This window comes from Venturia canescens, chromosome 4 (genome assembly GCF_019457755.1).
Source record: "Venturia canescens isolate UGA chromosome 4, ASM1945775v1, whole genome shotgun sequence".
Classification (NCBI taxonomy): domain Eukaryota; kingdom Metazoa; phylum Arthropoda; class Insecta; order Hymenoptera; family Ichneumonidae; genus Venturia; species Venturia canescens.
Window position 1 is genome coordinate 5,280,257 of NC_057424.1, and position 25,416 is coordinate 5,305,672.

Genomic DNA, 25,416 nt, shown 5'->3' on the forward strand with positions numbered 1-25,416 from the left:
TCGTACGGATAAAGGATTAATCAGAGAGGTTTTCATCGAACGAGAAAAATAATTTATTTGTAATTAAAATCTCATGAAAGATTCATGGCCATAACATCATTCTTAGCATATTCATTGATTTCATTCCCAAAATCGTTGGAATCTATGTTTATTTTATTCACAGCCTCTCGTTTACTCTCACGAAGCTTCTTCAGCTTTTTCTTCATTGTCATTGCACCTGCCAAACAAATTGTACTTTTATTTCCATAAAAATTGAAAATTTAATGCAAACTTCATTTTCAGAATCTCTGGCATGATACAGAAAAAAAGCTATTTATTTGAACTTTGGTGAAAATCATCTTAAAGACGAGGATCACTGACAATAAATTAACGGATATGAACAAATTGCTCATAATTAAGTTTTTGCCGATTTCAAGAACGCAAGTTTTTCCATTGTGAGATCAAAATTGAACAATACTCACAAACAAGCGTTTGCCATAACTCAGTCTTTTTTGTCGTTGCACTTTCATCGTCGATTCTGTGGGCAGACAGTTGTTGAAAAAAAAATTATTATATTCATATTTCCAGATTCGATTGTGTGACTTTAAAATGTTTTCTGTTTCCTCACCGTTTATTTTTAATACAGCTCCTGTGTTTTTTAAGAATATTCACAAATTCAACAGCTTCTTCACTCGGTCGGGGAAATAATGATGTTTCCAGAGTTTCCTTTGAGTAAATGCACCCAAATTCTTTGTAACGTATCTGCATTCGCAAAAAATGGATTCGAGTTTTAAAAAACTGCAGAAAGTTTCTTATGCAGAAGCAAAAAATAAACGACGACATCTTACTGAATTTATCAACTCGCAGATTAACCAGAGCCACAAAGACGAGTGCGTTCTTAAATTGTAATTAACGTCTGTGTATAAAAGCAAAACACGAGGCACGAGCACTGTGTGCACATAGATCCTGAAGCAAAAATGAACTTTTCATTACAAGTACTTGAGTCAATGATGATAAAAAAGTAATAATCAGAATAAACGTACCAATTGAAAAAGTAAAGGCTAAATAAAACCTTTGCAATTCTTCTGACAATTTGACCCCTTGACAAAGTCACTAAAAGACGACAAATATTCAGCAGGGCTGTTTCACTTGCTTTGTATAATAATAGCGCAGTTATAGAGTCTGGTGACCTGAAGAGGGAATAAAATAATTTTAATTTATTGAAACAGAATAAGAGATTCAAGACTATGAAATTTTGCAATTTAACAAAAATGCTTGGGGCATGCATAGAGGAGAATTACGTAAACTTCATATTCCTTGCTCTAACTTTGAAATTTTTCAAAATTTTTTGCAAAGAAATCTCACTTGTGAAAGAACAGTCAAGTTCACCAAAAAGGAAAAAGTCTCAAAGCTTTATTGTTCTTTAGTTTTTAAATTCAGATTAGTCAGTTCAGAACCTATCTTCCACAAAATATGTTCAAGATTTTATAAATTGTAAGGGAAATACACTTTTTCACATGACAATTGAGCAATAATCACGGCTTCTTTTGGATATTAACAGGATATACATAAAGTATACTTTTGTAAAGACTGAAGAGGTATTCCAGTGGCAAAAAGTTGGCTGGACCATCCCTTGAGCCAATGATCATGCGAAAATACTTGAATTGCAGCTTGATGAAGGTAGAATGTTTTGTGCATTAAAAATCCAAAATGATAATCGTTGCTTTTGTGCCAAGGACAGTTCCGAGTTTGCGGTGCAAACTGCACCAGAAAAATAACACTGCATGTTGCAAAACAGCAGCACCAAAGTCCCTCGATCAGTCGCAATCTTCTAATAATCGCAAATTTCATTCTTCGTAGGATGAGCTGAATTTATATTAAAAAAGAATTCATTAGTAGTTTTGAACGTTATTCAACAAGTTGAAAAATTTGATATCATTGAATTCACCCACATTAAGAAAGTTTTTGTAAGCCCAATAAAGAAGAAACCATATCGTAAACAGTACGAGCGAGGGAATACCATTGGAAAAATCTTTTTCGTTTCTTGTTCCCTGCTCGTAATGAACTTTGTTATCGTTCGGCAGATAGAAAGTGAAATTTGTCAAATACAACAACGAGTGGAGTCGCAGATTCCAAACGTTCATCATCTCTGTCAAGAGCGGCATGTTTCGTAACTTTCATCTGCAAAAAAGTTTTAGGTTATCTGGTTGTTAGGCATTATTATTGTTTTTACCACGGTTTTATGCCCGTTAACTTCGATGAAAAGCAACGGCATACATACGATTTTTACAAACCAATCCAATACGTGATTGAAATAAGAAAATTCGATTGTTGACGGATTTGGTAAAACTGGAACATTGAAACTGATATTCGTTTAATGTCTCGTTCTCAAAAAAAATGATGTTTCACAACGGGTACATTCCACTTGGACGCTGACAGGGTTAATAGCTTTAATAACCGCTGCTAATAACGCTAATGCCCGTTTTCTCCGACGCGGTTCAAACTCAGTTCAATTTTTTTCATATAGTTTCGAAATAGGATGAACCGAGTTTAAACTCAAATTAACGTTCGAGAAAACGGGCATAAAACGTGTTCGATTTGAAGTGAATCCACAGACGATTCTCTCTGTGGATGCGTTCAACCACTTGAACGTCGGGAGCGGTCGGGAGGAACGTTGAGAGCACAATTCTAAACGCACCCGCATCTAAACGCTATATATTTTTCCATCTTCACTGCTTCGTTCTATGATGTTTTGATATAAAGCTTTCACAAAAAAATAGTAAACAGTTCACGCATACAATCAATGAATTATTCGTTGCTACCAATAATAGCAACGAAACGGCGTCATTGCTCATATCGCTTTCATGAAAACCTAACTTTTGAAATTTCGGTCATCTCCAAGCATAAATCGATATTCATATATTTTTTTAATATTCCACCATCAGAAACCATACATATTATCAAGTACTAAATTTAAATCGATATAAAAACTATTGTTCCTACATATATACTTGGAATGTCGATGACAAATAAGCTAACGAAAAATCAACATTGTTTATCCATCACGAACTCATTGCGATTTTTGTTTGCTTACTGAAAAAAATCACCTATTGGAAAAAAGTGCACATCATCTGTTTATTGTCACTTTGCAAAATCCGAATCTCACGTTTTGCGATCGAAATGAGAACAATCGTTAAAAATTCATATGTTTGCATGATGATGACTCAAACGCGAACAAAAAATCAGCTCACTTATCATCACGGAATTTTGTTTTGAATTTTTCTAATTATCTAATTTCTGACAAGCGTCGATTATAATACAAGAGTCTAACAAACGATTTATACCATTTATACAAAGAAAAAGTCTAACTCAAAATAATTAGTCGGTCCCGCTTTTTTTTCGTCCGTATCGTGGCGCCTGCTTTCGGCTACTTATTAAGTATTTACGGGTGGTGAAACCTTTCAAAGCAGTTTCTTATTGATTTTCGATAAACACGATTTCTATTTGAACTATCATTGGATCTTTCAGATTCCACCACGCAGTAGCATATATCTGTATTATTTTGTCGTGGCTATATTTCCGCGGTGCTTTAGTACCAATCTCGACTCGAGTTGAGTTTTCTAAGGTTGTAATATCACACTGAAAAAAAAAATTGTCGGGGTTCACGTCAAACCACTTTGGCGTGATGCTTTCGAAAGTGTGAGGATTTACTTTCATCTACGGATGGGCGGGGCCTATTTTATTTGTACAATCGTACAATTATTGTTATCGAAATTTTCAATGCTGTGTGAGTGACATAGAAATATATTTGATATCGCTCGCATCAATTAGCTAGCGAATGGTCGAGCGCTACCACGTACGTGTCAAAAAGAAAAAAAAATGACGATGCATTAATAAGGTGGCGTCAGATACCTGTGATATTTCATTGACGACGGTGCGGATAAGAAACGAGATTTGATTAAGAGTGTTAGTGATACTAAGCGGCGGTGGAGTTCTCAAATCGAAAATATGGTTAGTGAGGACTTTTCTACTTGCTAGCTTGATCGTCCGTCGTCCGTCATTCGATCGTCATTGGTCCAACCGTCGATGCACCCGCTATTTCATCGCAAAAAATTTGGTGATTCTTTTTATTCCAGATGCAGTTCATGTTGTTGTTCAGCCGTCAAGGCAAGTTACGATTGCAAAAATGGTACGTTGCTCATCCTGATAAACTGAAGAAAAAAATAACGAGAGAATTGATAACTACAATACTTGCTCGAAAACCTAAAATGTCCAGTTTCTTGGAGTGGAAAGACGTTAAAGTTGTTTACAAAAGGTAAGTTAAATAAAATCTCACCAAATTGAATACTGCTATTAGTTTATGCATTTTCTCAAATATAACTAAATCCATCTTTTTTGAAAATACCAAATAAAATTTCGAATCTGCCAAATAAAGGCACCCACCGTGATTTTGGGGTTATGTTTTATCTTTTTATATTACTTTCTGGGAACCCAATCATCCAATCAATGGTAGAGCTGGCAATTTTATAATGGAAATATCATTCTGCTTGGGCGAAACTTTATGATAAAAAATTTTCAAAATCCTTTGTTTACCAAAATTCATGTTAATTTCTTTTTGTCAACTTGGCGCTAAGAACAGTCAATAAGTTTCATCACAAAGCATGCCAGAGGAGAAAAAAAAAGACTAACTATACATCAGTGTAAAGGATAAAAACAAAAGTATAAATTTATTTACAGATACGCAAGTTTATACTTTTGTTGCGCCATAGAACAAAACGACAATGAGTTACTGACTCTAGAGATCATCCACAGATACGTAGAATTATTGGACAAATATTTTGGAAGCGTAAGTCTCACCCTCCCAATTGAATAATTTATCAAATAATAGAATCGTATGATTAAATGAGCAAGCAAAATGAATAATTCAATGAATAATGTTTGCATAATCAGGTGTGCGAATTGGACATAATCTTCAACTTTGAGAAGGCCTATTTTATCTTGGATGAGTTGTTGGTGGGAGGAGAAATACAAGAAACGAGTAAGAAGAACGTGTTGAAGGCGATAGCCGCTCAAGATCTACTCCAGGAGGTTAGTTATGGCAATGTACCCCTAGAATTGTGACTTGTCTATCCTCACAAATCGCTACTCTTTTCTGATTATCAAAGCCGAGTCGTAAAATATGAGCGCCAATCGCATGTATTACAAAAAGTTATTTGCGTCGCGCATTGACAAAATGTTCATCCCTTGGGGCGAGTCCTTAATCTGAAAACCATCCTATGTACATTGTTTCCAACATTCCTTTTTTGGGAGATTTTTTCGTTCGTGGACTGAATACCTGTTTTCTTATACCGTATTCAAGAGACCTTGATGCGTTAGTATTCCTGAACGTGTACAATAGAGTACAATGTTCGCTTGTTAGAGGCTCTTCGTTGTTATTCAGACGCATAATATTATTGTTTTTTTGTCAAAGGCTGTAATCCGTACCTCTGCATAATATTGAAAACCATCAGTTTGTAGAATGGCCCGAGCAATCGGTCATTTCTTTTCTCGTTTCATTATCGAGAAGACATTGTACCCATTTTATATTTGTTTCCTTCGCTAATGCAGTATTATGTAAAATACTATGATTCATTGAGCATTGGCGGATGCTGGCGCCGTGTCGGTTATTACATAGCACAATGTTGTATGACTTTTATCTCGATTGTTTGATCGCAGAACGCAGTCAGCATTGACACATTTTTTGTGTATTTTTTTTGTTGGTAATATCGTAACGAAATTTGCATCTTGAGAAAGTGACAGATTTTCCATCTGCGTTACAACAATTGAGTCTATGAGTAAACGTAACGAAAGATTGAGAAATTATTGAAAGTACTTCTACGGTGAAACTCAATGATGAAAATTTCGACAATCCGGCATGAAATACAATTGTAACTCGTGGAAGCATGTCTCGCAGTGCAAACATTTATTGTGCTTCTAATCAGGGACTGGTACTAGAAAAAAAAGCAACAATTAAAAAACAAAAAACAGAGATAAACCAATTAATTTATCCGTGTGAAAAAAGACAAACGAATGAGACTAAAACGGCTTGAAAATAACAAGCATTTTCCAAACTAATTACCAAGAAATCCATGAATATGAAAATATATTTAAAATTACGTTGTTTCTTTTTTTCTATTTGTGCCAAATTCTCTGCTTCGCACTATCCCATGTACAAATTAGTGATAAATAGAATTTTTTTTTCTTTCTGTCGCACACGTGTTAAAACTTACAAAGTGTATATAGAAAAATATTGCTGACGCTTTCGATCGCACGTGCGACAATCATCGTTGTGCAAATAAACCCAAACAACTAAATGTCTCCTCGCATGCATGAAAATATAATGCGTGCACGCATTTCTTCGATCGTTCAGAGAGAGAGAGAGAGAGAGAGAGAGAGAGAGAGAGAGAGAGAGAGAGAGAGAGAGAGAGAGAGAGAGAAAAGAAAAAAACTTTTCCATTGCACGAAAGAGAATCATTTTTTTATGTCCTGGAAAAGAAAAAATTCATAATTTACGTGTTCAAAAACCATTTCTTCGTGACTCTATTACGTTCCGGGAGTGGAGAATATGTACAAATCGAATTTTTTAAATATTTTTTTTATTCCTAGATTTTTTTCTCGCCATGCTTACGAAGTATTTATAAAAACATTTTTGTTTTTATTAAACGCCTTTCCGAAACTAAGTTTCTTACAAATTAATATATTTTATATAAACGTTTACTCAAATATTTGTATTCAGAGTATTTACAATGGGATAAATAACGTACAATAAGGAATTGGGTTAATAATGACAAAGGGTAACCTGGGGTCGTAGAATATATCACAATAAATCCATCAATATTAATTGTTCGAGCCATTTTCGTTGAAAATTGAAAAAAAATTATTCGAATAAATAGAATAAGTTTGCTTGTGAAAGCTTTCGGTACGATTAATGAATATTTTATCGAACGATTTTCTGTTTTTCGTTTCATATCTGTATATTTTACGTTAAATTTATTGCGATCATTGTTTATCGCTCGTGTCAGCGGAAGTAACGTTTTTCGCAGTTTGCCATTTACTCGATAGAAAATTCGTTCGATATTCAATCAGCTGAATTTCAGCCCGCACAAAATCATCGCTTTCCAAAGTTTTTCAAGTCATTTCACACTAGAAACGTATTCAACCGAGCGTTGAAAAAGAACGCGAGTACGAAGACGAAAATGGCTTTCGGCAAATAGGGTAAAACGTCTAAAAGAGGCATACTTTAATGACGAAGCATAATAATATTGAAAGAAATGAGAGAGAAAAAACGAAGAAAAAAATAAACAAAGCTAACTATCTCAGAAAAACTGTCGAGCTTAAAAAAATGGTACGAGTTTTCCTACATAAGCATCACGCAACAAATAAATAATAAAGTTAAACGGTTATAATAACTGCTTTAACGAATGTAATTTTATTCGGGGGCGGGGGGGGGGGGGGGGCACATTTTTGTGAAACGTTTGAAAAATCAATGAACATCGGACGTCATCCGACAAAATTATAATCGTTGATTTCGAACAAATCCACATATCTCCGTATAAATGTTTACATACGAAAGTAAACTCTAGTCGATCACGCGCGTTCGTTCCTTCGATTGAACCGCGTCAGCTTTTGCGCTTGAGAGTCAGCACTCGAAAAAAAAATGGAGTCTTCACGAGTTTAAACGATATTATATCATTCATCTTTGACGTTAAATGTTAAATGTATCGCGGTTATCCAGTGTGTGAGAGAGTGAATTATAACGAAAATAATACACGATCGATTTAATTGTCACAGGGGATCGTACGTCTCCAGACACGATCGATCGAACCGACAATATAATCTCGCAGAATTATGCGGTCCGAAAAATGCCACGTTAACTATCAATATTTATACGAGTTCATTGAACACACAAAGAAATTAATATAAAATATAAAACGTTATTATTTTCATAGAAATTTACAATGTTAAGAGACGCTGTAGCGGCTCGAGGCCAAGTTTGAAAAAAAAAAGAGCTGGCGCGAGCCCCTTCATAAATGCGTGGCTCTTATTTGTGTGGGAATGCTGCTGTAAATAATTAGGCTGATAATGTACGTGTACGTGTCTATAAAAGCTAATAAAACAACTTTTGTTCGCTGCATCAATATGCTTTATGTCATTGTTCGTAATATTTCCATAGCGTATACTATATAGTTAAGGAAGTTGAGGCTGTGTACAGTAATTTTTTTTTACCGAAAAGTTATGATCTGTACATTTCAAAAGTTAGGCCAGTTTACGGTTTGGCAATGTTGCACACGCTTTAATGAAAAATTGGGGAAAAAAGACGAAAAACTGGTGAAAGCTCAGTCGAAAAGACGAACGGTGACGATCCTAGCCTCAAAACTGCACGGGAAAGAGATTATTATTAATATAATCTCAGCAAATCTCCTAATAAATCTGAAAAAATTGACATTATTCGGCAAGCCTTGCTCATGTTGTCCAAAAAATTTCATATTTTTAGCATCATTTTTAACGGAGATATCACTGAATGTTTCTTGACTTCCATAAGATTACGTGTTATTTGGCCCAAATTGTTATTGATTTTTCTCAGCAACGACGCTCCTAAACTGTCTGAAAATTTAACTGTTTTTTTTTTTTTTTACACTTCACTTTAAAGATGCAATCGGTTTAAAAGCGATGACATCATTTTAATTCTAATGCCTCAACTTCCTTAATTGAATGAGGTTCGATTACGCTAGCGTTGATTTGGGTATGAAATATTACAGAAAAGCGTGATATTTTTGACTGAGTCGTAAAGTGTTTGTCTGTGCTCGTTGGATTCAGTGTTTATTTGAAAAATTCTCTTTCCTTCTTGCATCTGATGATCCTAATTTTTGCATATTTTTATTAGTGAATGATCGTGTTTTTTTTTGTTATTACATTTATGTTGAAGAAGAATATGAAAAAATGAATGTGTCTTAAGAGATTGTTCATAAGCTGGCGAGCTGAAGCGAGCACGATACGGAAAATTAGTTAGTGTTTGTTTTGTTTGTGTAAGGACGAAGCTGTCGAAGGTGCTCTGCGGGAAATAGGGCTTTTATAGGCGCCCCGATCCTCCGTGTGTCCCTACCATCGACCAAACTGACCACCAACAACCACCAACTTCGACAACAAAATCTCATCTGCTGAACGATGCCGTCGCACATCTCCACTTTCTCGTATAAACATTATTCTTTATTTTTTTCGTTCGTCCATTTTTTTCTTCTTTCCTTTCAATATTCAATATATTCACCGTAAACGACGAACCGTGTGCGAAAATTTCCTACGTTTCCTTTTCGCGATGTCAGCACACGACAGCGGCGGATGATCTTTGCCATATTTTTGTACAGACACTTCCGACGTGCTTTAGGAAACTTAGACGAAAGTAATATAAACTTGGAATCTATATATACGAATATAAATAAATTAATAATAATATTTTGCCAATTTATAGGGGGACCTTTATAATGATTTTACACAGATTTTTCCGTCAATTGCGATTCAATAGCTTTTTATACGACGGCAATAAAATCTCGATACGTAATAATATTTAGTAGTTTAAGGAGTACGGACCGATGAGAGTGATATAATGTGAACGAAAACAAGGAAGCGAGTAAGAGTGAACAAAACCGAGCAAAAATGAGGAAAAAAACAAAATAATTTATGCGAAATTGACAGGCTAAAAAGACGACTTCGAACAACCAATGTTACGAAATAAGTTTTAAGACAATTCCCGAGACATCCGCGACGTGCCCTCGGTGAATGAGACATTTTTTAGCAACCCCGTAGAATTTTCAACTTCTCAATACAATGATGTAACGTTACATAGCGCTGGTTTTTCCGATGTACAAAAAAAAAAAAAGAAAAACAGACCACGAGCACTTGTACAATAAAATTTTGTCTACCTAATAGTTCGACTTTCATAAGTTATTTTCACACAATGAAAGAAAACGATTTTCTTTCGTAACGGTAAATGGTTTTTTGCATTTCATCGTTGCACCAATTCATGCGCCGAATAAAAATTTCGTGGTGAAAAACGAAACAAAATGAGTTCGCTAAAAGATCGCTTGAAGTAAGCATGAGATTGTGTTTCTGCGCTGAAATCCATTGCATATTAAATTAAACGATTTTTTTTAATCGACGACACGGCTTTTGTTCAGAAGTTTTATCAATACGAAATTCAATGTTAATTTTTAACACATGATTGACTATATATGAAAAGGGTTCACCATTTGAAGCTGCAACGAGAAGATAACTTGTTTCACAGAGTAGGTACGTCTATGGTTTATTTATGATAATATTTTCGTTAAGATGGTCACAGAGATTTGCCGAATAATGTGCAGCTAGTGAAAAGTAAATCCGGAGATCCCTCTTCATATACAGTCGAAATAAGTGTTGTCATATGCGTGCATAAATAAACTCTCTTATCGTTCCATTGTTTGCTGTGATTTTACAATTGTTTTGTCGTTGATGCATTTTTCCATGATTTTTGATTTCAGGAGGAAACTCCTCAAGGATTCTTCGAGGATCATGGACTCGGTTAATTCGCGGGAGACTAAACAACGATCTACGAAGCATTCTGACCAATCTGCTGTGAAGACGGACTATGGAAGAGCGTCCTTAAAGAGGGGAGGGGTCATCTTCAAGCAAAATTCCATCGACTACAGGCGCCGCTCTCGTTACATAGGCTTTTAAATGTTATTCCTCGCATCACTATGCAAAACTATCGAGTTAATATTGTTTTTATCCTTTTTTTAATCTCATCTCGCTCTTGAATCGCGCGTCGAAAAAATTTGTTAAAACGACTGATAATTTGCCAAAAAATAACTCCAGCATCGCTTCGTTCGGAGTCGCGGTCGTCGCGCGTCGTACGAAACAAAATTCATTCCCATTTTTTACCCTTTTCGTTGTTTCGTTCCACCGTTGTGGCAGCGCACTTCTATTATTTCTCTCGTTAATTAGGTTTTCATTGGCACGCTAAAGTTAAGGATCGCACGCTTGCTTATTTTGATAATGAGTTGCATCGAATCGTCCGTAAATATATCGCACTTGACATCACGCACAAATTTCTATTCGCTGACTTTCCAGCACTTCTTGCCCCGATCAGAAGCTTCATATTTCTGTAAACGAGCCGATTTTTATTCTATTTCACAATTCTATTGTATTCGGGAATTCACCTTCGAAATACGATATCTTGCCTTTTTCCATTCATTTTGTATTTTCGTGACGATTTAATTCCGTAGAAATATTGCGAACGAACGAGAAAATAACAATGCAGTTCAGGCTCGAATAAAATCGGCTCGGTTCGTTCAACGAGCAATCAAAATCTTCATTAAAAACGAATTATTTGCCAGCAACCTTTTTCTAAGTCGAGTCGGTTGAAAAATGCAAAACGCGTACTTAATTGAACTTTTCGAATAAATATTTTTTAGGATTTCAAACAATAGTTACTTTTCGACCAAATTACACAAATAAAAATAAACTACGACCATTTCGATTACCGACACACTGTCGCCGAAGTGACAATTCCGGAGCGTATACGAGACATATCCAAAAAAAATATTAATCACTCTTCACCGTCATCGATTTTGGGTTGAACCGAGTTTGCAGTTTAAAAGCCCGCCAGAAGATCGTACTTGATTGTTGTTGTTGTTGTTTTTTTTTTTTTTTTTTTTTTTTTTTACAATACTCGCCTTGTCCAGTAAGAACCTCCAAATGTAAGTTTTAGTGTGAAAAAAATACTCTCTACCTCCCTGGCTCTGAAAATATTCGCACATTTTTTCGTACAAACGTCGACTAGGTGTACGTTAGGTTTGATTTTGTCTCGTAAGTAAAGTTGAACAAATGATAAAGGTGCGCGACCATTGTTTAGAGCCGAGACTCGAAACCGACGAGTCGGTAGCTAAAGAGAAACTAGTTGTTCGAAGCAAGGCGTTACTAGTGTGCTATCCATTACAGAGTTCAAATCGATCATTCGTGAATCAAAAACCGTTTATATACGATAAATAGTTCATGCTTTATGCTCCGTCCACGATTATCGTAATGTTATTATTATTACGAATATTATTATTACTATCATTAATCTTATCATCACCGTCATCTTTATAATTAAATAGTAAAATATCAACAATAAAGGTTATGATGGCAAACGAGTTGAAAAAATAGAAAAGAAAAATATTAGAAAACTTTATTATTTTCCCTTTGTATTTACTGCACCGTTTCATTATTCCAGAAATACGAAATACTTTTTGGTTGTCATGAAAAAGTTGTCGCGTGATAAAAATACTCAAGGTTATGAACAACAAAATTGTTTTTGAAGATATTGTTGAAGTGAAGCAGATTGAGACGAACGAGGTTTTAGAGCCGAGAATGGCGAGTCGTTTACTCTCAAGTTTTCAGATATTTCGAAGCGTACGAATTCGAAGTGATTTGAAAACAGTGATTTTATCGTTGCTTCTAATAGGAAAATTTGGAAGAATTATGAAATTCGGATGTTCTTGTAAAATCACTCTCCTCTTTTTTCCTCTCCCCCGAAAGCATCTGAATAAAAAGCTTTTTAAGTGCTGTGAAAAAATAGGAAACCGTCAGGATCGAAGCCCTGATCCTGATTATTGACGGGGGTGGTTCCGAGCATTCAGGCATTTGCACTGTCCGAATAGAGCTCGCTCGAGCGCGCGGTCCTGCGCGCACGAGTAGTCGACGTTCCGGTGAACATATCGGAAACAGGGGCTGCGTGGGGCGTCCGAAACGTGGCGAGACACATGATCGCGGCTGAAGGTGCCGGAGGGAAGCAGGGGGAAAGGAAAGCTGCTTCGGTGAAAAGCCTCGCGATCGAAGGTTCGTGAAACCCAACCGGAATTTCTTTCCCGGTCCGGTTTCCAGTCGCTTGCCAAATAAATAATTTAACGGTCAATAATCGTAGGTATAAACGAAGGAAAAAAAAGCAGCGAACGTTAAATCGAAGCTTTTGAGAAAGAAAACATTGCGACGATCGCCGAGCGGCACGAAAAAGATCGAATGACAGAAATACGAAGGCGAACGCCGTTCAACGTTAAATTCGAGAAAACCGAATTATATTGAGGTTTCGTAAAACTTGCGAAACGGGAGGAAAGCTGCCGGGTGAGTCCGTGGGTCGAAGTAAATACCAGGAGAGAGTACGGGATCGTTGCGTACACGAGAGGAGTTTATGCGCGGGGCACGTGTTCGGTCTTGAAGAAAATAGTGACGTGTCGACGCGACGGTGAACGCTGCGATGTCGCCCACGCGACTTTGTCGGTAAAGTCCAAGTGGCGCAAGAGTCGTTGGGAGAGAAGTAAATATATATATATATTATACGTATTCGCAAAATCGCGTATCGGGTGTGTAAAGTAGAGAAAGAGGCGCGCGCGTGGCGCGTGGCGCGACGGTAGTAACGTGTCGTTATGTAGAGCGAGAGAGGCGCGCGAGGGGATGCGCGTAAGGAGGAGGTTTTCACGCGTCGGCGCGGGTAACGCGAACGGTTCGTGACGTCTTCGTTTATCCCTCTTATAGTTAGAGAAACACACACGGGAGCAACTGGCGCGGCGTATCCTGTGCTTTTCCCTCGCCTTACGGTAGCTGTCGGTGTGTGGTGTGTGTGTGTGTGTGTGCGCGCGCGAGTGAGTTTGGCTCTCGTTTCTCACCGAATCCTTTCCCTGACGAGGCGCGATGTCGCTCGTCCCCTTCCCTCGTTGCGACAGGGGGTATAAACGTGCGCGCGCTCTCTAGTGTGTTTTCGAGTATCTATCGCGCAACGCTCGAGTGTGCGTATGTGTGAGATATTTTTCGTCGACTGTAGGAGTAAGTTCGAGGTGGTAGAGTGGCTGCTCTGTGTACCGACGTCGGACGTCGCGCCCGCCCGTCGTGCGTCGTTCGTGTGCACCAGCGGTGGTCGATCGCGTTTTGCGCGCGGCTTCGGGACAGGAAAAAGCTCTGAAGCGTGAAGCTGCTCGACTTTTGCGGTTGAACTCGGGATAATTCGTGAGGGCTCGAAGTGAAAAGAGAATAATAACGAGAAGAGAGGAGAGAGCCCGGGAAACCGAGGGGAACCAAAGGAAGAAGCAGCAGGGTGTGGAAAAAGGGAGACGGTCTCTTGGGCTTGTGTGTGTATGTGTGTGTGTGTGTGTCAGTGCGTGTGCGAGTGAGCGCGGGCGTGAGAGTTAGCGAGTGCGGGCATACGCGTTGTACACAATAGTCCTCGATGGAATCCCGTGCGAGTGATCTCATTTATTTTCGTTGATTTTCGAGAGGAAAAGTGTCGGACTAATTAAAGAGAGAGGGCTGACGTTTGTACGCGAAGGAGCAAGAGTGCAAATCTGTATAGTTATACACATTTGTATAATCGAGAGCGAAGGCAGCGCTGGATAACGGGGCGGCGGGGACAAGATACTTCCGGTGGAAGCAGCCGAGGGAGGAATAAGAGGAGGACAGGACAGGGTTTGCGCCGCGGAGCGAACGACGAACGGGAAATAAATAGTACAAGTTTCGTGTCTGATCCGGGGAATTGACTAAACTAAACGAAAGGAGGAGGAGCCAGCATCTCGTTCTCATGAGAAAAACGATGGTTTTTGACATTCGCATGAACGACGAATCGTAAAATCGGGGATCGGCAGCAAATAAAACGTGTTGTTTGAACAATAAAAAGATCGAATGATCGTTGCCCGACGTTCGAGCGAAAAAGGTAGTCGTCGTGGTGGCATTAGCGACCGCGCGCACGCACCCCGAAACTTCACAACAGCCCCATAACAAGAAGAAAAACCCCCGTGAAAGGATAAAACAGCGATATCGCAAGTGCACCGTTCCAATAAAGAAGAATAATAAGAAAGAGAAAAAAAAGCAAATATAGACATAGAACGCGAGAGTCGATCACCGCGCGAGCCTTCGGAGGGGGGTGGTGCTCGTTCCTATTATATTTTTTGTTCTCGTAGTGGGCGCTCGCCCCCGCCCTCTCCCTTGAAGAACGCTATCACCGCGTTTCGCGATCGTCGTCGTCGTCGTCGTCGTCGTCCTCGTCGTCGCCGCCACCGCTGTTGCGACCGAGCAGGGGAGGGGGCGGCGGAAGAACGAAAGAGAGAGAGAGAGAAAGGGGTTGATTTTTCGGGGCTCGGGGGAGAGCGGCGAGGAAGAGGGGGCAGGGAGGATAGCTGCCGATGCGAGATCGCAGCTATTCGGCGCCCAACTCCGTGTCACGGATGCGCGAACCCGCCGAGATACTTTGCCCAGTATACAAGTGATATGGTCAGCTGTGAAGTGGGCAAGTGGGCAAGGCGAGCCTCCGGAAATGCGCCTTAGGCACGTGAAACTCGCGAAACGGGAGTGCCCGTGGCAGAGAAATGTACGTGTACGGTTTCGAAATAACGTAGGCATGTAATACATCATATATGTATATGTATATATATATTTATTTATTACTTTATATATAAGTATATTTATAAATAAATATATATATATGTATGCACAATACATATACATATATATATACACGCGTATGTCGTACGTCGCGCGGCTCCCGCCCTGCGTAGCTCCACGGTGAAAATCTGGCGTGAACGGCGCCGCGGCGGAAAGGGGAACATGGCGTCGGTCTCCGCTGAGACTCCGGAGAGCCACGGTCACAGCTTCAGCAAAAAAACGTTTCACAAAGCAACGTTTTGTCATAACTGCACCGACCTACACTGGACACTAAAAGGCTACATCTGCGAAGGTATTTCAACTGAATTATCATTTTCCCAAATATATCATCACTTTCGATTCGTATATATACGTGTCTGAATATTATGAGACTTGTGTTTTAGTGTTTTTTTTACTAAATAAACTCATGGGTCCTTTGAAAAAGAGAGATTCGATCCTGCAAACGTCAAGTGTCAAAGATAAATGTTCGAGTTACGTTTCGAGTGATCGGGCTCGAGTTCGGTTCGCGTTATAACCGATCGAACTTGAGATTAGAAATTCGCTCGAATCTTACACTGGCTATTTGAAAAATCCGCGTTTTTTCGTTTCTTTTCTCATCTCTCGCGTCTCATCGCTGTTCGTACAGACGTCAGACTTGATTTTTGACGCACCAATAAAAAATTTAAAGTAATTGTGAAACGGGGATGATTTTTGACTTCGGTTCACACGTTTGCAGGCTATTTCGATACGACCACTCACCTCCGACCGATCTCAGTTTCCTTCGATTTTTCACCCTCTCTCTTCCCCCCCACCCTTTCCTTCCTCCGGTAAACAACGCGTTTCTTATCGTTCAAACCATACGAAGATTTCCCAAGGACCTCGTGCCGCCTTCTGTCTCGATACTTCGACGTGAATTTTCGAGGCCCGTTTATGTTTCCATCCCATCGGAACGCTCGTAATTTTCTAACGTAAATGTATGAAGCAAAAGAGAGAGAGAGAGAGAGAGAGAGAGCGGTCAATTCGTTCGGTAATTCGAATGCCTTCGTGCAAAATGCCTATTTCAGTTTCTTCAATCTCATTCGCGTGTCTGATCGCCAACGTTTTTTTTCCTACTTCGCGCTCAACTCCGCCTCCAAACTGGTGCTTCTTTATTTCTTCTTGTTTTTATACGCTTCGCGTTCGGTACGTGCAATAAGTGGCTCTCGTATAGGAATAGGAGAGAGCGAGAACTCGGTCACTCTCGAGCGTCCCACATACCTAGTGGAATAGAACACGCAACGGGCCAGCCAACGCGTTGGGTTACCTTTCCCTCTTCCCCCCCCCCCCCCCCCCCCCCCCGCCGCTCCGTCCGCGTTCCTTTTCCTTGCGATTACAACGAAAGCTCTGCTCGCATTTGGAAGCTCACGAGCGCGGTTCTCACGGAGAAGCGGGCACTCGCATTCATTCATCGGTACGTGGCACGACTTTGGTCTGGTGCGAGCCGACAACGAGCCCGTTGATCGTCTGCTACGATACTTCAAACTTGACACGATGATCGTGTGCTCGCGTGCCGGCCACGAAAGACCGTGAACGAAGGTCTAAAAAAAGTAAACGAGTCGGGCATTATCGATGTGCAGCAAATAAACTTCGATGGTGTGACGAGCCAACGGAACTCGATCGATCGGGGCCTCCTTCGGGAAGAAAGTTAGAAAATGTTGAGAAAATCCTTCGTCACCGAAGTCCAATTTAAATAGCGGAACGCCCGCTCGAACTCTCGAGGCTTTTCTGGATCGTGGGCAAGCTGATTCGGAGGAGGGACTCGGCTGCAGGGCTGCAATCGATGCTCGTGCTGCGTCGCGAGTTTCGGAGGAGACGAGAAGCGTTAAATAAGTCATTTGAAAAAATAGTAATGGTGAGGGGCTCGTTACGGTTTTGAAGAGCATTTGAACGAGCGACTGCGACTCCCTCGGTCACGTTCGTATCTCACAAGTGTGTAACAGCCACGGCACACGAGCCCAAGAGCGCAATTAAGGTATCGACTGATCGATAAGGGTCTCTCGGAAGTAAATCCAGTTTCATATACAGCCATAGAAGCGTGTTTCAGGCGAGGACTCCTCGCCCCCCGCACCGCGGTGTGTGTGTGTCGGCGAGAAAATGAGCCTCGAGGAGTTTCCCCACGCGCGCACCCCGCGCGAGGGGTTCGTCCGCCGTTGACTGCCGCCGCTCCGTGCGCGCGGGAAAACCTTGGCTCCTGCCCCTTCTCGTCTCTCCCTCGCTCACTCATGCGCTCCCATCGTTTCTTACTCTCTGCTTATAAACCGCCTCCGTCCTCTCTACATCCCTGCTTTCCTTACCACCGCGCTCAGGTTAACACACGAGGAGGAGGCCTCTTTCGCGCTACCGTTTTATACACTCTCCACTGACTCGAGCTCTTATGGGCCAGGTTAAAATACCGGCTGACCTCGAACCGCTCGTGAGCGCGATGAATGGCCAAAGTGCTCATTCAGTGTGTTCAACCCCCCCTGTACACAATGTGTCAGGGGAAGAGGCCCGTTCGAGGCACTTGTGACCTCTTTCTCTCTCGGCAGACGAATAACCATTGAAACTTTGCAATTCGACGGATTTATATTTCGATGTCAAGCAGCGACGAGAGCAGCGGCACAATGCAAAACAAATTCATTCATTCAACTCAGTTTTTCGATCGATATATCCTCCTTGTGCGCTTCATACAATTTTTAAACTGAGCTCACCATGCGCCAGCCAAATTGCCTTCACGATTGGTTCACAGTCCTCTGGAATATTTAGCTCGAATGCGTTTTTTCCAGTGTTCCACACCCCGTGGATAGTGATTTTTTAAGGAAAATCCATTTTTTCGGTTTACGCTCAAAAATCACTGATATTATTATTTGTACGAAATTAAACTTAATCGTTGGTAATTGCATCTACTGTCCTGCTCGTAAATTCATCCGTGTCCATCGAGATCGAAGATCCCTCTCACTCGGATATCCGTGATTTATGGACATCCAGCGCTCAAATCGTAAACGAGAATTGTCTCGACGTTGTGCGCCACGTAGCGGCCAGAGCGAGAGGTCTTGGCGCGCGTGCTTCAAAAATGTACCCAAACGGCGTGATAAATTTGATTCGAAAGCAGAAGCTCCGCTTCGCGGAAACGAATCGAAGCTTCTTCCGAACTCTAAATTCGTCTTTATTTTTCCTCCAACGATCGATCCCGTTCGTGATCGTAAATAACGCTTCCCTCTCGGATCCTCGGATGGCTTTGACGCGAGTAGAGAAAGAATAGTGCACGCGTTCTTTTTTAACAGTTTTTCGAGTGTCGTGCGTGCACGAAGTTGTCTCGGGTCGATACTCAAGAGCCTGCCCATGTCGCGAATTGTAGATCTCACGGGCGAAGAGGCTTGAGAGGTAGTTGAGGACAACTGGTGAGCTCGCGTTTGTCGTAACAACGGGCTTCGAATATTTTCAGGGTCGAAGCATATTCGAGTCAGATCGAACGTGCCAAAGTACAAGGAGCTTCGGGGCTTGGAATAAAAAGCTTCCGGTACTGAAAATTTTATTCGAGAGCGGGATCGCGCCGGTGGGATAAAAGAGAATGGAAAATTCACGGAATTTCATAACAATAACGCGTGATTGCGATGCCAAAGGTTCGATGAGTTCAGAAGAGTTGAGAAGACAAAAGTACGTTCGTATTTTTTAATAGAAGCGTTATTACGAGTACGAATATTTTCGTTTATTCTGAAGACTCGTGAAATTCTGAGGCTCTCTGATCGAAGAACAATTGTTGACTCGTATTTGGAGGGTATTACGATACTCGAGAGCTTTCGCTGGGTGAGCTTTCATAAGCTGTTGGCACAAGGGAGAGGCGGAGGGCGCCTGTGCCGCGCGCGCGACTCTCTCTCTCTCTCTCTCTCTCTCCCTCTCTCACGAGCATTGATCGTGGGGGTGGGTTTGAAGCTGGGGCCACCATCCAGAGAGATGTAAAGGGATGGAATTGAACGACAGCGCCGGGGGAGGGGCAGCGCTTCTGACACGACGGTGCCGTGTTCGGAGGGGGGAAGGCCCGTTCAAGGGGGGAGCGAAAGAACGCGCGCGGTAACAACAAAAACAACAACAAAAAGTAGCTGAAGATAAAATTGCCTCTGAGCCATAGAGGCGTTGATTTTCGTGCGTACATTTGCGCTGGTGTTTGCCCCTCGAGTCTCTCCGAGAATAACATCGAACTTCGAGGAATCGATCGACAAGAAAATCCTTTTTTTTTTGCATATACGTACGAAAATGATGTCACGCTGCTGGTCAATGCGATCGAGTAATGAATGGGTTGAAAAATGTCATGAAAATAAGCGGCCTCGTTCGACGATGAGACGCGCGTGACCTTTGTACAAATGTTTTTTGAAAACGGGTTTCGCCCGTTAATCCTCAGGAGACTATCCAGTCAGTTGGATCGCGAGGAAAACCCTCTTTCGAGCTTTTCGAATAGGGTTTCGAATAGCTTTTCGAGTTTTTAAAAAACCCCTGCGTAAGCCCGAGTTGCGAATAAATAGGTGGGGTTCGAAATTTCGAATAACCGAATTGTAGATGGTCGATATTTCGAAATTAATAAATTCGTCATGTAAGATTGGAGAAAAATAAGTAATTCGAAATTCTTATTCCCGATCGACTATTTAGCAGATTACGTCTTTAATCGAATATTTTTTCTTTGAATTCGCATTTATTCGAAAATATATATTTCGATAGCTTGCATTTCGAATGCAATTTTTACAGACCGTACGAATGTCAAAAGTTCATATTTTCGAATTCAAAATGGAGAGTAATTGTTTTACAGACAGACCAGAATATAGAGTAGCAAAAAATCGAAAGTGAATTTTTCGAGCCTATAAAACTTAGATATGCGGAATAGCGAGCTCGAAAAGGCGAAAGTCAAAATGGCGATGTTTAAAATTGGAGATCACCGGTCTGAGTAAGTGAGTGAGTGAGACGCGTGTACTATTTGGAGCTCCGCTGCATTTCTTTATTTTGATCGATCGACTTTCTAACGTTTCGCTATTTTGACCATTCGACTTTTTGGTGTTTCAGTATTTCAACCTCAGTAATATTTGATCTTTCGTTATTATATTTTCAAAATTGTGAATTTTCACAGTATCGCTGACTATAGTAATTTATGAATCGAAAAAGTGATAGTCGAATTTTCGAAAAATCGATATTTTAGTAATCGTCCTATGGGCGATTGTTACATTCTATTTTCGATGTAAAGGTGCTTCGAACCTTGCAGTTTCTGCTTTATTTATTTTCGGCATTCAAAGCTCTAGTCGAATCTATCCGTCTCCATATTATCATTCGAAGTTTATAAATTCGAGATTTTAGCTGTTCGAAATTTAACCCATTAATGCGCAAAACGCCAATTTTGGACACGCAATTTCAGGTACACAATTTTAATTGAGGAACCGAAGGAAAATTCTTCAAAATCTCATATAGGGGGTTTTCGAGGGTGCTCTTTCAGAATCTAGCATTTATTTCGCAAAATAAAATCAAGATCTTTATTATTTTTGCGTTTTTGTTCAAAAAGTCAAGAATTTTTGACGTTTTTTTTCCTTTCAAATCGATTTTTGTCCTTGTTTCTGCACTTGAATAACCATATTATCGCTATGAAAGGTGTCCTCAATATTTGAGCTTTCTAAAACACTGGTTATGAACCCTTTTTTCTCTCTTAGTTTTTCCAAGATGGCGGTTTATGCAAAACAGCATGATGTAAATTTGCATGATTTTTTTTCTCAAAAAGTATCGATTTCACGAGAAAAAATTATAGAATAAAAAGTGTTTAAAATCGTCCGAAGAATACGTGTGAATTTTTTCAGAATTGTTCTAGCTATTTTTGAATTTTACAATTTTGACAATATTTTGAAAATTTTCAAAAATTCTGAAAAAATTCACACGTATTCTTTGGACGGTTCTAAACACTTTTCGTTAAAAAAAATTTTTTTGTTAAGTTGATACTTTTCAAGAAAAAAATTATGAACCTATTTAGTATGCGACGGACAAAAAATTACAAGGCATAACATAATCGTCACTCTGCCACTATATAATAAATAATACAGCGTTGCCCAGTTCTCACCACGGGGAGGTGGACGATAAAGAGAACCTGTTTTTTTGTTTTCCTTTGTTTCTTTTATTTTCTTGATATGAATCATGTTTTATTATCTTATATTCTTTTGCATGTGCTGAATCGAAACAAGTTCTGCAAAAATATAAATTGCACGCCATGCAAAGCTTTTGAGTTCTTACAAAACATTTTTTGTTAGAACATTTTTTTTTTGTTTTTGTTTGTTGTACTTTGTGAGGTTTTGCATTGGCGGTTTTTTTTTCAAATAACTTTTGTGCAACAGCCAAACAAACATCTTTAGTCCCTAAAGCAGATGAAGGTAAAAAAATAGCGACTAAAGATGTTTGTATGGCTGTTGCCAAAAGTTATTTGAAAAAAAACCGCCAATGCAAAACTTCACGAGGCACAACAAACAAAAACAAAAAAAAATGTTCTAACAAAAAATGTTTTGTAAGAACTCAAAAGCTTTGCATGGCGTGCAATTTATATTTTTGCAGAACGTGTTTCGATTCAGCACATGCAAAAGAATATAAGATAAAACATGATTCATATCAAGAAAATAAAAGAAACAAAGGAAAACAAAAAAACAAAACAACCAAAAAACAAAAAAAAAACAAAAAAACAGGTTCTCTTTATCGTCGACCTCCCCGTGGTGAGAACTGGGCAACGCTGTATTATTTATTATATAGTGGCAGAGTGACGATTATGTTATGCCTTGTAATTTTTTGTCCGTCGCATACTAAATAGGTTCATAATTTTTTTTTTGAAAAGTATCAACTTAACAAAAAAATTTTTTTTAACGAAAAGTGTTTAGAACCGTCCAAAGAATACGTGTGAATTTTTTCAGAATTTTTGAAAATTTTCAAAATATTGTCAAAATTGTAAAATTCAAAAATAGCTAGAACAATTCTGAAAAAATTCACACGTATTCTTCGGACGATTTTAAACACTTTTTATTCTATAATTTTTTCTCGTGAAATCGATACTTTTTGAGAAAAAAAATCATGCAAATTTACATCATGCTGTTTTGCATAAACCGCCATCTTGGAAAAACTAAGAGAGAAAAAAGGGTTCATAACCAGTGTTTTAGAAAGCTCAAATGTTAAGGACACCTTTCATAGCGATAATATGGTTATTCAAGAGCAGAAACAAGGACAAAGATCGATTTGAAAGGAAAAAAAACGTCAAAAATTCTTGACTTTTTGAATAAAAACGCAAAAATAATAAAGATCTTGATTTTATTTTGCGAAATAAATGCTAGATTCTGAAAGAGCACCCTCGAAAACCCCCTATATGAGATTTTGAAGAATTTTCCTTCGGTTCCTCAATTAAAATTGTGTACCTGAAATTGCGTGTCCAAAATTGGCGTTTTGCGCATTAATGGGTTAAGTCATTCCAACATTTGATCCCCACCCGAATAAATGTCGGGCGCTTCTCCGATCAGCTTGAGGGGACGATCATTCATCAGGTTGGACAGATAAAATTATAAAGTTTCAACTACTCGCGCAACGCTCCGATGAAAAATTCGTTTGTTTAACGATCCACTCGAGCCGCCGTTCTTTTCTTAAATGAATCAAGCTACTCCAGAAAATAAGCGTTTTCACGTTATTTCGGTCAGTTTTTTTATGCTATTTTCTTTCACGCCCCCGTTCAGTGGCTCGAACGTTCTTACTTTTTTTCGCCGTGTCGTTCGTGCACGCAAAATTCATAACGAAATCGTTGAAACTTTTTCAATTTCGACATTTTTTCTCGTCAAACATTTGTCACTGGCTCCTTCTCTAATAGATGCCCGAAATAGCTCGACTCGTGTTTTTGGCTTTTCGCGTCTTTTTCTTTCGTTTTTCGTTTGCTGTTAATAGCTCGACAGGCAAGTGGGTAAAAAAATGTTTCGTCGGTGTGCTTATATACGCGTTTTTTCGAACACTATTTATCTTTTGACATGCACAAAATCATTCTCTTTTCATCAACGAAACATCGGAAGTGAAACACGAGTGACAACTTTTTCAATCACTTCCTCTCACCATCAGATACGAAAACACTTTGATCTTGGAATCAGTGCAAAGAATCGTAATACAAATACCAAAGTACCGGAGGTTTAACTCCGGATAAATCGAGAGCAAACATCCCTTCGGACCTGACGTCGCACACTTCCTTTAAGGGCTTCGAACAGTGCCAACGTTGGAATTTTTGGTGTTTTGTTTATTTCGGAAATAAAAATTGTTTTTATGGATTCAAATGAAATCTTGTTCACATCTTTTACACACTTGGAAGTACCGGAAATTTTCTTTAAATTATTTATTTCATGGCATTTTATTGTACAATGGTGCGTCGAAAGTGGCACTCCTCGAGTTGCACGACGTAGGGAATTTTCAAAATATTGTTTAGAAACAAAAATGGCGACCATTTGAAGAAAGAAATCACAATTTTTGTGGATTCCTCGGTAGAAAATTGTTTATAAAAGAATAAAAAAAAAGGACGTCAAAAAACGTTTACGTCATGTCGAAAACGTGCGTTTTCCACATTCAAAATGTAATTTGAATCGAGTCGCTGGGATGAAAACTCTCCGTTTCGCTGTCGACGCCGAAGGGGCACGAGCATTTTCAAGGCACCATTGTACAATAATATTTTATTTATTTATAACGTTGCACTGTTCATGGGCGTTAAAATGTGGAGAAAATGCGCGCGTCCTAGTTAAACATTCGTCATATACATTAATGAAACATCTCGCGTAACTTCGATGTGACAACGAATGAGTTTTGAAACGAGCAGCCATTATTTCCAGAACGTTCTCAATAGCGAGGAAATTAAATGGACTTTTCTCTTAAGTTATCGTCCTCAGCTTATTCCTCACGTGTCCTCGGGCTGGTTTCTAACCATCGACGTTTTTGCGCGCACAATGCGTGCTCTTTGAGATGTCATTTGGAAAAGCGACGCGCGCGTGTGCGTCTATCTTCAAAGAATTTCCGTCGTTCCATTGAATTTGGAGGCTCTGAGAATGTCAATGCGTATAATAAATAACATGGAAGTCTATAAAAAAAAGACGGCCGAAGCCCGAGGAGTAGGAACCCCGTGAAAGTCTGCTCGAGGTTCGAGGCACCGAAATTTCTCGAGATTTCGATCTCGTCGTTGCGTATATATAGGACCGCGAATCTTCTAGTTGATACTATTTTCGTAGCAATTTAGCCACGGAATAGCCTGCGGAGGGTTAACAGCGTCGAAAGAAGCTACTTCGTGGAACAATGAGAGAGAAACTAGAGAAGAGAGAGAGAGAGAGAGAGAGAGAGAGTGAAAAAGCTCGGAACAGGTCGCCGTATTCAGAGTTTCGCGAGAGGCGTTCGAGCCACTTCCATTCACATCCAGAGGCTCTCGGAGGTGGCACGAAAGAGTCGGAAGGAGCGAGAGAGAGCGGGAGGGAGAAAGGCTCAAGCAAGTTTCTCTCCGTACGGTAGAAACCGGGAGCGTTGGGCGGTCATCTCTTCTTCGTACCTGTTACGAGGCGCAACGAGTGCGCAAACTGGTGCAGCACTGTATAACGCGCGATCACCGCCCCCAGCCGGTGGGCATTGTTTCCCTGACAAAGGGAAGCTATGTTGGATGGGCTCGGGCTATATAATAACGCAGGTGCAATGAAAGATGAAGAGAGAGAGAGAGAGAGAACGGTGGAGTTTGCTATTTGCTCGCTCTCCCGCGCATTGTTCGCGCAACCGAAGCAGTATAAACTCGTCCCTCGTGCTGGCAAAGTTGAGTGACGAGAGAATCGTTGATCCTCCCACGCGTACATAATTCAAGTTTGCCTCAAACCTTGCCGCTTTTCTCAACAGAACCCTATAAAGCGCGCACACACGCGCGCACGCCTCTGTATGTACACGGTTTTTTGCTCTCTTGAG

The 25,416-nt window shown here is 39.9% G+C and overlaps 3 protein-coding genes across 7 annotated transcripts in view; 2 read left to right on the forward strand and 1 right to left on the reverse strand.

Moving 5' to 3' along the window:
• Positions 1 to 29: 29 nt before the first annotated feature.
• LOC122410163 (uncharacterized) lies at positions 30 to 2,611 on the reverse strand. 2 transcript variants are annotated; one of them, XM_043418237.1, is made up of 8 exons: positions 2,274 to 2,611; positions 1,932 to 2,160; positions 1,559 to 1,845; positions 1,023 to 1,169; positions 828 to 945; positions 608 to 741; positions 462 to 517; positions 30 to 217 (listed from the first exon to the last, which is right to left on the reverse strand). In XM_043418237.1, the coding sequence occupies exons 2-8, from the start codon at positions 2,142 to 2,144 to the stop codon at positions 72 to 74; spliced, it is 1,101 nt and encodes a 366-aa protein (XP_043274172.1). In that variant the 5' UTR covers positions 2,145 to 2,160; positions 2,274 to 2,611; the 3' UTR covers positions 30 to 71. The 2 variants fall into 2 exon arrangements, with proteins under 2 accessions (XP_043274172.1, XP_043274171.1); XM_043418236.1 differs by having other exon boundaries at positions 2,261 to 2,610.
• Positions 2,612 to 3,518: 907 nt separating this feature from the next.
• AP-1sigma (AP-1 complex subunit sigma-2) lies at positions 3,519 to 12,220 on the forward strand. Of its 3 annotated transcripts, XR_006260870.1 has the most exons (6): positions 3,519 to 3,990; positions 4,116 to 4,294; positions 4,717 to 4,825; positions 4,930 to 5,067; positions 9,050 to 9,209; positions 10,530 to 12,220. XR_006260870.1 is itself a non-coding variant. In XM_043418239.1 (5 exons), exons 1-5 carry the CDS (start codon positions 3,988 to 3,990, stop codon positions 9,092 to 9,094), a joined length of 474 nt encoding a protein of 157 aa, XP_043274174.1. In that variant the 5' UTR covers positions 3,519 to 3,987; the 3' UTR covers positions 9,095 to 9,661. The 3 variants fall into 3 exon arrangements, 2 of the variants coding, with proteins under 2 accessions (XP_043274174.1, XP_043274175.1); XM_043418239.1 differs by lacking the exon at positions 10,530 to 12,220 and having other exon boundaries at positions 9,050 to 9,661; XM_043418240.1 differs by lacking the exon at positions 9,050 to 9,209 and having other exon boundaries at positions 3,521 to 3,990.
• Positions 12,221 to 13,732: 1,512 nt separating this feature from the next.
• The window catches only part of LOC122409796 (diacylglycerol kinase theta), a 32,678-nt gene continuing 20,994 nt past the window's right edge, over positions 13,733 to 25,416 (forward strand). The window contains exons 1-2 of one of the 2 annotated variants that reach the window (XM_043417607.1): positions 13,733 to 15,382; positions 15,570 to 15,748. In XM_043417607.1, coding sequence (XP_043273542.1) covers positions 15,619 to 15,748 — 130 coding nt within the window. In that variant the 5' untranslated portion in view covers positions 13,733 to 15,382; positions 15,570 to 15,618. Of the gene's footprint in view, positions 15,749 to 25,416 lie in introns of both variants that reach the window. The other variant, XM_043417606.1, reaches the window with a different exon arrangement.